This window comes from Myotis brandtii, unplaced genomic scaffold, assembly GCF_000412655.1.
Source record: "Myotis brandtii unplaced genomic scaffold, ASM41265v1 scaffold34, whole genome shotgun sequence".
Taxonomy (NCBI): domain Eukaryota; kingdom Metazoa; phylum Chordata; class Mammalia; order Chiroptera; family Vespertilionidae; genus Myotis; species Myotis brandtii.
The window spans coordinates 2,824,204-2,837,174 of NW_005363098.1; the positions used below are offsets into that span (position 1 = coordinate 2,824,204).

Sequence of the window (12,971 nt, forward strand, 5' to 3'; positions counted from 1 at the left end):
AGATTTGAAGGATATGAGTGATTTAGCTAAGAGGATCTAGGAAAAGAACATTTCAAGACTAGGGAACTGGAAGTGTAAATGCTGTTCAGTGATTTCAGCATAAGCCTGTTCATTTATTTTTTTGGCCCACAGTGATTTAAAAGTAGGGTAGGCTGAGAGTAGCCAAAAGATAACAGGTAACAAAAAAGAAAGATATACAAATACTGAAAAATGCCAATTTAGTTAAACAGGACAAAAGAAAACAGCTTATAAACCTCAAAAACATCTGAAAGCATCACTGTATGTACAACCTAACATCTTAATATTCCTGATGACAGCCTTGAATCACCAAGTAAAAATTAAATTATGTCCCATGTATGCTGCTAAAGAAGGAAGGTAGGTGTGTAAAAATTACCAGGATTTCCCACTAATGGGTAAACATTCATAAAATTTTTACCTTTAACACCAACCTGAGGAATTTAGTATGTGGAAAGCCTCTATTCAGTAAATTTTAGATACTGTGTTATCATATATTAATGATACGGTGTGTGCCTGTCTTAGGGTCTTGGCCATGCTCTTCTTTCAAAAAGAACGATCTGCAGTCAGGTGAGTGGTCTCTATTTGGGCCCAAAATTGCTGGGTTTGGAACTGGATTAGGATGGCATATAGAGCCTACGGAGGATACAGGTTCTAGGGGTAGATTTGGAAGATGATGAGAAAATGGGGACAATGGGACACCCAGACTACATTTCCTTCTCTCCCCTTTCTCTAGTGTGTGGACGACCTCTATACTCAGGCCGTATTGTGGGTGGCCAGGATACTGTTGAGGGTCACTGGCCTTGGCAGGTCAGCCTGCACTACGGCCAGACTCACATCTGTGGAGGTTCCCTCATCAGTGACAGATGGATACTGACAGCAGCACACTGCCTACAAAAGTGAGTTCTAGGCTAATGGCTAGCACAGATAGAGTCTCAGTAAATATTTGAATTATTTCTTGAATGTACCAATAGAAAAATGAAAGTGGCAAGATGAGTAAGAAGAAGGAAACCCTAGGTACCTTGGACTAGGGACAGGACAAAGAGGTAGTAAAAGAAATAATGAAAATAGACACTGTATTAGAAGCTTCTTTTTGGTTGTTAATCCTCACCTGAGGATATTTTTCCATTGATTTTTAGAGTGAACGGAAGGAAGGGGGATAGACACAGAGAGAGAAACATCGATGTGAGAGAAATACATTGATTGGTTGTACCCCAGTCGGGCCGGGAAGAGAGCCAGCAACTGAGGCATGGGGCATGTGCCTTGACCAGAATCAAACCCGCGACCCTTTGGTCTGCAGGCCGATGCTCTTTCTGCTGAGCCAAACCGACTAGGGCGAGAAACGTTTCTTACTTTTTGCCAAATTACTTGCTAACCACCAGTCAGGGGATTTTGTCTTAAGCTTGCGGGTCATAAACACTATCTGAGCTTTGAGCGAAGTAAGGTGCCATATGGAAAGTAGCCCCTAGGGATTGTTCCATGTAAAACTAGCATTACTACTCAATAGCTAGTGAAGACTCCAAGCCTGCCAGCATAAGTGAGTTTGGAAACATCCTCCCTGAGTCAAACTTTGAGGTTGACTACAGCCCACCTAGATCACTTTGAGTCAGAGGCACCCAGCTAAGCCACACCTGATTCTTGGCCTACAGAAACTGTGAGATAAATGTGTGTTTTAAGCCTCTAAGCCAGCAGTTCTCAACCTGTGGGTCATGACCCCTTCGGGGGTCGAACGGCCCTTTCAAAGGGGTTGCCTAAGACCACTGGAAAACACATATATAATTACATATTGTTTTTGTAATTAATCACTATGCTTTAATTATGTTCAATTTGTAACAATGAAATTGGGGGTCACCACAACATGAGGAACTGTATTAAAGGGTCGCGGCATTAGGAAGGTTGAGAACCACTGCTCTAAGCTTTGTGGTAACTTGTTATTTGACAATAGATAACTAATATATACAGAAATTAAAACAACATGACTTTTCAACAACACTGCAAGGTCAAAGAAAATAAATAACTTTAAAATACTGGGAGAAAATTATTTCCAATCTAGAATTCTACCCATATGCAAACCATCAATCAAGTGTGGGACAGAAATAAGACATTTTCAAATATACAAAACAGCAAAAATATTACCTCTCATGCACATTTTATCAGGAAGCCAAAGGAAAAAAGTGCTTCACCAAAATAAAGGGGGTAGAGGGGAGACAGGAAAACATGGGATCCAGAAAAAAGATGATACAACATAGAAGAGAATCCCAGGAAAATGATAAGGAAAAGTACCAAGATTGGAGCAAGAGGGCAGAGGGGAAAAAAAAAAAAAAGGAGAAGGAGAAGGAGGAGGAAAAGAAAGTATTGATATTAACATACTGAGAAATATACATTTCAGGCAGAGAGTTTGGGGAATGAATGATGAATTAATGATAGGTAATTAGAAAACTAAGAAGACACAGAAGTAAGACTACATTATTAACTCTAGGACAAGCGCAAAAATTTTATAAGAAATGTATTCACAGGATCCAATATGGTCCAGTAGTGAATAATGTTTACAAAGTCACAAAAATATACACATTAAATATGGATCTAACACAAAATCATAATACTTGGTTAGGAAAATGGTGAAAAGAAAGTGGGAGGTTGGCAGTGATTGTTGGCTCAATCCTTACCTTTCACAATAGAAATACAGTATTCTATTAAAAAAAATTAATAGCAATAAATAGGGTTTCTTGAAAATACTAAGGAAAATATCTAAGAGTTGAAAGTGATTGTCTTTGGGTAAGGGTTAATTGTGGGCAGTAGGGCAGAGAACTTTTGTATTTATTTAGTACATCTTATCAAATTATTTGACATTTCAAATTATATATATATATATATATATACACACATATATAAGTATATATGACAGGTGATAATACTTTGCTTTAAATTGTTATTAGAAATGAAGGTCTAGTACTCAGAAATAAAAACTGGCAATAAAAAAGGCCAATGACTATTAAGCATACAGGTGATGGCTGAAACCATAGACAATGGGAGAGGTGAACAAGAGAACCAGAGAGAAAATGCAGGACAAAATGCTGGCCATAAGCATATAAGAGGAGACCACAGAAACATTAGACAACAACAAAAAAAGAGCAATCAGGGAGGGAGGGAGGAAGAAAAGCAGACAAACCAACTCTAGTCAAGTTGGAAGCAGCCTGGTTAATTCCAAGTCTGTTACCCTTCTTTCTTATGGAGTGTTACCGCTTGCTACACCTAGGCAGCTTGTTCTGACCCAGCTGTAACACATATGCATGCTTCACTTTTATTCTCCTCTTTCTCTTCCCCTTAGGACCTGGATTCCTTTCATATATTCTGTGTGGCTGGGATCGATTAAAATAGACTATTCAAATAACGGTGTGAAACATCATGTGTTCAAAATAATTTTCCATCCCCAATCCCAAAATACAACTGCAGACATTGCCTTATTGAAACTGGCCTCTAGAGTCACCTTCACTTCTTTTATCCTGCCCATCTGCCTGCCCAATATCACAAAGCAGTTGACAATTCCTGGCTCTTGCTGGGTCACTGGATGGGGACAAGTTAAGGAAAATGAAGGTGAGCATGGGTAGAGAAAGGGGTTGTTTTATATGTCACCCTCTTATACCCATTCCAGAACACTCAGATTCTAGATACATTTTTACCAAGGTAAATATTTTTCAACAAAACCAGATCAACCAATTCATATTATTTATAAGTCTTCAAATAAAATGTAATTTTTGACATTTTTATCTCTAATTACTCATATTCTGCCTAGAGTATGCAAGAACAGATACTAAAACACATAATTACCTCTCTGAAACAGGTTAAAAAACTTGATTTAAAGTTCGGAGAGAGTGTAGTGTTTTTTAAATTTGTTTTTAAAGTGTAGTGTCAACTGTTTCCCAGAATGGGGTAATGACAAGACAGGAAATGATCTGGGAGCAGAAAAGTGGGAAAGGTAAAAGTTTTAGAATATTCACATCCTTCCTTAATCAAAATGTATCTGAATTTCTCTTTATTTGGAATGTCAAGAATACCCCACATTGGCACATTAGATAAACCTCAAACAAACAGAAATAATTTTGAATTTTCTGTTGTTTTAGATTAAGTGTTCCAAAAAATTCTTCCACTAGCAAATATGATTGGAAAGTGATTATATTCTGCTTTTGGATTCCCATTCAGAAATTTTGTACATCATGACTGAATACTGCCCCTGCACCTTTTCAAATTGCTTTTCCTTTAATTCCTGTCTCTCTCTCTACAGGTAATTACACTTCCACCCTCCAGGAAGCAGAAATACCCGTCATTGACCGCCAAACTTGTGACTATCTCTACAACCCACTCATCATCATAGTACCAGAATTAGAGGCAATCATCAAGGAAGACATGATTTGTGCTGGTGATATTCATAGAAAGGATAGCTGCAAGGTTAGGGTTTACTCTTGAAAATTTTTGTATAAAGTCGTTTTTTTTTTCTTAATTTATCTTTATTGTTGAAAGTATTACAGATATCCCCTGTTCCTTATTGGCCCAATCTAGCCCACTCTCACCCCCTGCCCCAGCCTTCACCACACTATTGTCTGTGTCCATGGGTTATGCATATAAGTTCTTTGGTTAATTTCTTCCCACCCACCCCTACCTTCCTTCTGAAATTCAGTCTGTTCCTTATTTATATGTCTCTGGATCTATTTTGTTCACCAGTTTATTTTGTTCACTAGATTCCACATATGAGTGAGATCATGTGATACTTGTCTTTCTCTTACAGGCTTATTTTGCTTACCATAATACTTCCCAGGTCTTAATGTGGATCTAGGTATTTCTATCTGTAAACAACAGTGGATTAGGACTCAGGAGATAAGAGTTCTGACAATAATTCTTGTGTTAGTCTGGACAAATCACTTAACCTTTATCTAGGAATTTAATCTCTTCAACTGTTCATTTAGAGCATCTCTAACCACTGGTCACTGGGTTTTTACAAACTCGTCAATTTTTGTAAATATATTAAGAGGTTGATACAGAATTGCCAACTTTTTTATTTTTTCAAGTAATAAAATTTCATTCTACATTTAAAAGATGTTTTTCCTTTGTCTCCTGATCATAATTGTCTGATGAAAAATTAGCCATCAGTTGTGTCTTCCTCTACTGAGTGTGACATGTTTTGCTCTGGTTGCTTTCAATTTTCCCTCATATTTGATTGTCAGAAGTTTGATTGTGATGTGCTATGTATGGTTTTTGTTGTATTTATCCTGTTTGGCATTTGTTGAGTTTTGTTTTTCTTTTAATCTTGTTTTTATTTTTTTATCAAAACTTGAAAAGTTTTCATTGATGATTTCTTCCAACATTATTTTACTTTATTTCTCTTTTTTCCTCTTCTGATTAAAACCACAAATTTATAAACTTCACCTTTTGATATTTTCACACAGGTCCCTGAACCTGTCCATTTTATTTTTCTCTTTTTCAGTTCTTTAGATACTTTTAAATTAATCCATATTCAAGATCATTGTCTCTTTCCCCTGTCACCTATATTTTCCTGTTAAGTTCATCTAGTGAGATTTTTCAAATATTTTATTTTTCAGTTCTGAAATGACCATTTAACCTCCCCTCCCCCCTTATATGCACAGGTGAGCACACACACATACACACACTACACTTTTCTATATCTCTACCAAGATTTTCTATCTGTATATTCATTATGCAAATCAAACAATGAGACATGGCTTCACATTCACTCCGATGGCTACAATCAAGATAGATAATGATGCCCTCGCCGGTTTGGCTCAGTGGATAGAGCGTGGGCCTGCGAACTGAAAGGTCCCAGGTTCGATTCCGGTCAAGGGCACATGCCCGGGTTGTGGGCTCGACCCCCAGTGGGGAACTTGCAGGAGGCAGCCAATCCATGATTCTTAAAAATATATATATATTTTAAAAAAAGATAGATAATGACAGGAGTTGATTAAGAATCTGGAAAAATTGGACCTTCATACACCTAGTGGGAATGTAAAATGGTTCAACTGTTTTGGAAAATTGTCTAGTAGTTCCTCAAAAGGTTAAATATAGAGTTACCACATGACCTAGGAATTCCACTCCTAGGTATACACACAAGAGAAATAAAAACATGTCTATATAAAAACTTATAAATAAATGTTCATAATAGCATTATTCGTAATAGCCAAAAAGTGAAACAACTCAAATGTCTACCAACTGATGACTAGAAAGACAAAACGTGGTATATCCATATAATGGGATATTATTCAGCCATTAAAAGGAATGGAGTACCAATACATGCTACAATATAGGTGAACCTTAAAAAGAATATGCCTAATGAAAGAAACCAGACACAAAAGGTCACATATTATATTATTCCATTTTTACAAAATGTCCAGAATGTGCAAATCCATAAGGCAAAAAGTAGATTACTGGTGTTGGTCTAGGGCTGGGAGGAGTGGGAGGAAATGAGGATGACTGCTGATGGGTTTGGGGTTTCTTCTGGAGGTGATGAAAATATTCTAAAATGTGCCATGGCGATGGTTGAGCAACATTGTAAATATACTAAAAACCACTGACTTGTATACTTTAAATGGGTGAATTGTATGGTTGTGAATTATAACAATAAGGCTGTTACCAAAAGGAAAAGCAAGATTAAAGACATATTACCAACTATTTACTTATCACTATCGTTTTGTAAAAGAAAGGATTGACACTAAAAAAGGCAATAAGAACCTAAGAACCTAAGGACATAACAATAAGGGCAGTACATTAAATTAAATAACTTTAGTGAAAAAACTCATCACATGAATTTCTCTTTCTTACCACAAATGAGTATTTTGAAACTACTGATATATTTAGCTAAGATCTCTGCCAATTTCAAATTCTATAATTCTAGAATTTCTGTGATCTCCCGCCTAATGCTGTGGGACGTCCAGCGCCTTTTAGAGTTCTGTAGCTCCACAGCCTCCACTGCCCCATTCTAAGGAACTCTCTACCTCTTGTGACCACATTCCTATTCATGGTCTTTTTTATAATGCTCATGACCTTTATCTCTTCCTTAGGGTGATTCTGGAGGGCCTCTGTCATGTCATATTGATGGTGTATGGACCCTGATAGGGCTGGTAAGCTGGGGATTAGGATGTGCTGAATCTCTTCCTGGAGTCTACACCAATGTGATCTACTATCAAAAATGGATTAAAGCCACTATCTCAAGAGCTGAGGTTTGGGGGCCAACAATCTGGACTTATCTGACTTATTGTTCCCTATTTTGCGGTTCTCTTTGGCTCTCCTGGTACCCTACTGTGCCTTTGGGCCTAACATCTTACCAAGAGTACACAGTAAAGCTAAAGCCACTGACCAAGTACAGGGCTAGGAAGAGAAAGCATGGAGAGTAAGTCCCAGTACAGAGAATGCACAGAACACTCACTGGGAACTCTGGATAACTTCATTAAAATGATTAGAAATAATTCTGTTTTTGAAGTTCTTGATTCTGAAGTATGGTTTAGTGGTTTGAATGTGAACAGCTGAGAAATAAGGTTGCCACTTCTGTGCATGGCATTCTTTGTCCCTGACTATGCATCTTGCAAGGCAAGAAGGATGCCTTCTATGAATAAGTATTTATGGAAACAAATTAAATGGCTACTGGAGAAGCAGGCAAGAAAAAAAAGTATCTGTGAAGGCAAAAGGGAAGGTCCTCAAGGAAATAAATTAAGGTTTTACTTCCTGCCCATGGGCTGCATTATGGGCTTCTTAGTAGGTCTAACATTTCTTATCTCCTCTACTGTCCTATGTTTCCCCTCTGTAGCAAGGGGTCTAGTAAGAAACACATTTATGTGGTTCAGCTCTGGAATTTTTAGAAATTTTTACTCTTTGAAATTCCAATGTAACATACTGCCAAAAATGGATTAACGCCATGATTATAAGAGCTGAAGTCTTGGGTTTCAATAATCTGGACTGATCCAGGTTAATATCAATTGTATAGTAAAGTAGTTTAAATGTTTATAAGAAAAGTATTACATTCCGTACTTAACTAGCATGCTTCTTTTGTTAAACAATCACATGACTTATACTATGTCCTTCTCTGCCTAGGCTTCCAGGAGCTCAGAGCTAAGTTTTAAACTTAAGCTCAGTCATCATTTTTATCCTAGATTATCTGGTATAATTCCATGCATACCCCTTTTCATTTAAATCATCCATTTCTCATTTGAATGAACTTAAGTTTTATCACATCTGTATAAGTTAACTTTCAAAAATAATTGTTGGGATAAATAAATACATTTAATAAGAAGTGAGGGTAGGTTTGGAAACATAAAATCCTTTCTAACCCCTACCCTCACCTCTCATGTGGTCTGCTGCAATAGCCTCCTAACTGGAAGTCACACCTCCTTTCCCTCACTTATACCTATGCTTAACTCCATTTATTCTTCACAGTATTCAGACTAATGTTTTTAAAATAAAGATATGTTTTTATACTTTTCTCCCCCTTCCCCCTGCTTACAGCACTTGAATTGCATCCATGGCACTGCTCCTTAACAAGACCCACCAAACCATGTAGCATTTGACCCCAGACTGCCTCTTCAGCCTCTTTCAGCATCATTCCATCCTGTTCTATATGCTTTCACTTCCTCAAATACTCCAAGATCCTTCTCAGCACTGGGCTTTTATATATATTGATTTCAGAGAGGAAGGGGAGAAAAAGAGATAGAAACATCAATGATGAGAAAGAATCACTGACAGGCTGCCTCCTGCATGCCCCCTACTGGGGATCCAGCCCACAACCTGGGCATATGCCAGTGATGGCAAACCTATGACACGCGTGTCAGAGGTGACACATGAACTCATTTTTTTGGTTGATTTTTCTTTGTTAAATGGCATTTAAATATATAAAATAAATATCAAAAATATAAGTCTGTGTTTTACTATGGTTGCAAATATCAAAAAATTTCTATATGTGACATGGCACCAGAGTTAAGTTAGGGTTTTTCAAAATGCTGACACGCCGAGCTCAAAAGGTTCGCCATCACTGGCATATGCCCTTGATCAGAATCAAACCCCGGACCCTTCAGTCTGAAGGCTGATGCTCTATCCACTGAGTCAAAGCAGCCAGGGCAGCGCTGGACTTCTGCATCTGCTATTCTCTCTTTCCTGCTGCCTTTGCCTACTTAATTCTTACTATGCCTTCAGATCTCAGTTTACCCTTCACTTCCTCAAGGAGGCTGTCCCAGCTCTCTTGACCAGAACAAATACCCCTAATATATATTCTCATGGCATTATAGAGCCCTCCTTCATAGGACTCAACATAGCTTTAATTTAACAACTGTTCGTATAATCTTTTACTTAATGTATGTCTGTCTTACCAAAATCTATGTATGGTCCATGAGAGAAAGAAATTTGTTTTTGCTAATCACTATATCCCAGTCTTAATAAATATTTGCTAAATGAATGAGTGAATTAATGAATAACACTCAAACCTCTTTGTCTCCCCAACTGAGAACCTGGGGGTTTTATTTACTGGAGGTGGCCCAGAACCTGACATAGTGTCTTACACAGTAGGTTTTCAAATATTAAATAAAAAATGAAAAAAATGAATGTTTCAGCCTGTTCTCTCCAACCATAAGAAACAAATATGAGAAAAGAGTACACAAAGCAAGTAAATGGAAAGGTTTCTCAGAAGCAAGAATTGATGCTAAGCAAGCTGTAGAATGACATAGAGGGCAAAGCAAAATGGCAACTGAGAGAAAAGAACAAGAGAAAGAAATGAGTGGTGAGGAGAGAGGACAGACTAAAATGAAGATCCAGAGACCAACAAATGTTTGAGTCAGGAGGACACAACAACAGGACATAAAGAAGGTCAAGAAAGCCAAATATTTCTGCCTATCATTCCCTTAGACCTTAGGAAGCAAATGTTCCACAGCATGGCAGGTAGCAAAATTTTTCTCATGAACCTAGAGTTGGAATTCAAAAATTTTCAAGGGATGAGCCCATTTAAGTGTGGAGAAGGGGATACTGAAAGAAGAGGACTATGTGACATCACTGTCCTGGCTACTACTGGTTGGATGTATCAGAATGAGCATCTGACTTAACAGTTGCTCAGAGGGTGGTGAGGCAGTTAGCCAACAACAGATGTACTCAATACTTGACAGCCCAACTGATCCCTTCTCTCGGGAAGTCTGAAGATCAGCATGCATTCAACAGTATTAACTGCCCACAATGATCCAGGTACCATTCCAGGCACTAAGGATACTGCAGTACACAAAAATCATCAAGCCTGCCTTCAAGGAGTTTACATTCCAGTGGGGGAGGAACAATATAACCAAATGCAAAGTAAGTGTTTATTATAATGTCACATACAGGAAAATCTGATAAAGAAAAATAAAACAGAAGAAGCAAATAGAGAGTATCAGGGTGGGAGATTCCACTTTAGATTAAGTGGTCAGAGAAGTTTCTCCAAGGAGGTGACATTTCAAAGAGGCCTGCATGAAAGAGGGAAGCAAAAACAAACAAACACCCTGGGGAAGAACACTCCAGATAGGGAGAACAGCAAGTACAAAGGTTCTGAGGTGGAAGTATGCTTAGTGTGTATAAGGAAGAACAGAGAAGTCAATGTTGGAACATTGTGAGCACAGGGGGAGAGGAATAGGAACTGAGACCAGAGAGGGAGCCAAGCCCCTCAAAGAAGGAACTAGCAGGTGATGCAGAGTCTGGTAGGCCTCAGTAAGAACTCTGAATTTCATTCTTATGAGAAGGCACTGGAGGGATGAGAGCAGAGGAATGATGAAAGAATAGAACAGAAAACCGCCATACCATGCTCATGGGATTATGCAGAGGCCATGGGTGGGGGGAGGGGGGGGTAATGGGGCTAGAATGGTGGAGAGGGTAGTTGATGATAGCAGAGTTAGACAGGCTGAGAATGAGAATCAGGGGAAAATACTCTAATACCAATGTACTAATGAGGAAAACACTAGAGGGCTATGGTACCCTGAACATCAGTAAGGAAGGTTTGATTCTATGGAACTGTTTGCTATTTCTTGTCTTCTCTTCCTGATCCCTTAGAATAAGGCCCCATTAATGGATGTGAAGAAAGACAGAAGCCCACTCTTCGTTCCATCTACTTTATAATTCATCACTAAGACACCTACCTTATTTCCTGTTTGTTTTTTCTTCATACCCAGACCAATATTCTTCCCATTCCTTCATCTTACCGAGTATTTCCACCTCAAGGCCTTATTTTATCTGTTCCCTGTACCTGGAATACCCTTCTCTTATATACCTCAATCCATTTATTTCTTTCCATTGACTGGGAAAGGAGGTAGTAAATATCTGAAAACACATCGAAAGAACCCTAGGAAATGGTTTTTAAAATTAACAGGGAATGGGTGAACTATAGTATGTAAATTATATCTCAATAAAGCTGTTTTTTAAAAAATGAGCCGGTAAGTGTTTCCCCAGCTTAAAAAACAAATGATGGATTTAGGGCTCTCTAAAGAGCTTCTAAATAATTCATGTGATTATCTTGGCTAAAAAGCTCAAACTAAGTACATACATTTTTCTGTTTCAATTGCTACAACACAAAATGTAAAGCTTAACCCAATATAGGAGATACAGCACCTGGTAGCATATTACTGGTAATGAATTTAGTCAATGACACCACAAACTGACTAAATGAGGAGGAAATAAATAGAAGTATCTTTACCTCTATTTGGAAGGGGGCTCAACAGCATTTCTGCCTTAAAAGTCAATTTTAATTTGCAGAATCCTTTTTTCCTTGGAATATCTGACTTAATATGCTCCAATTTTTATTTTCACACCTTGAGGAATTTTAATTAAGGTGGGATTTGCTAAGGTCACATTTAACATAAAAGCTGTATATACTAAGGCTGCTGAAAACCAATCATCAATTTTCCCCCTAAAGGTGGGGGGAAGTTATATAGTTATTTCTAGATCTTCTATTCATATAAAAAATAAATTATTTCACCCTAACCGGTTTGGCTCAGTGAATAGAGTGTCGGCCTGCGGACTGAAAGGTCCCAGGTTCAATTCCAGTCAAGGGCATGTACCTTGGTTGCGGGCACATCCTCAGTAGGAGGTGTGCAGGAGGCAGCTAATCGATGTTTCTCTCTCATCGATGTTTCTAACTCTCTATCCCTCTCCCTTCCTCTCTGTAAAAAATCAATAAAATATATTTTTTTAAAAAAGAAACACTGATATTATTTAAAAAAATAAATTATTTCAAGTGATCACCCATTTCCCCCTTTATTTCACTAAATTGTAAAGACACCTCCCAAATGACAGAACATTACTAAAAAAGGATTTAGAATAAAATGTGGAAGTTATATTTTGATATTATTTCAACAGTGGGTATTTTGTCTTTTCATATGTTTGACTTCATTCTGAAATGATAGTATTCTCCCCACCAAATCTGACTATGTATTGTTCATTTGCATTCTAGAAATCAACTGCCTGAGAATTTTGTTAAACATGTTTCTTCTTCAGGAAGGGGAAGAAGAGTGAGTCATTCAGTACAACCAGAGATTACATAAATTTTATTCCCCACTTTTAATAATTGAGAGAAAATGTTCACTGTCATAAGAATAAAGACAATTGAAATCTTTAATGGGAAATTCTAATTGCTTTTCAGGATAATTATTCTCAGCCAACCCAAATTCTTTTCATAGCATCTTCTACCATGTAAGTCTTCACTTCCCATCCCCATGTGGTTAGAATAAAGTGATTGGGGTGTAATTCTGTGGCACTTGGTGCCACTCTATGACACCTAGACCACACTGCCTTGTACCATAAATTAGCTATGAATACCCAATAGTGAAAGAATAGGATAGGATGAGGGCCTAAGGATCCAAAATGCTAAAGTCACTCTGATTTTAGTGAAAATTAATGAGGACAGATTCTAGGTACAGTTGATAAGAGTCCAGATACAGTTGGTAGATTCTAGA

The 12,971-nt window shown here is 37.7% G+C and overlaps 1 protein-coding gene across 1 annotated transcript; it reads left to right on the top strand.

Annotated features, from left to right (window-relative positions):
- Positions 1–515: 515 nt before the first annotated feature.
- PRSS48 (protease, serine, 48) lies at positions 516–7,477 on the top strand. The gene is given in 6 exon segments (XM_014543856.1): positions 516–585; positions 752–914; positions 3,344–3,609; positions 4,298–4,461; positions 7,083–7,235; positions 7,238–7,477. Coding segments are annotated over 6 exon segments (1,056 nt in total).
- The last annotated feature ends 5,494 nt before the right edge of the window (positions 7,478–12,971 follow it).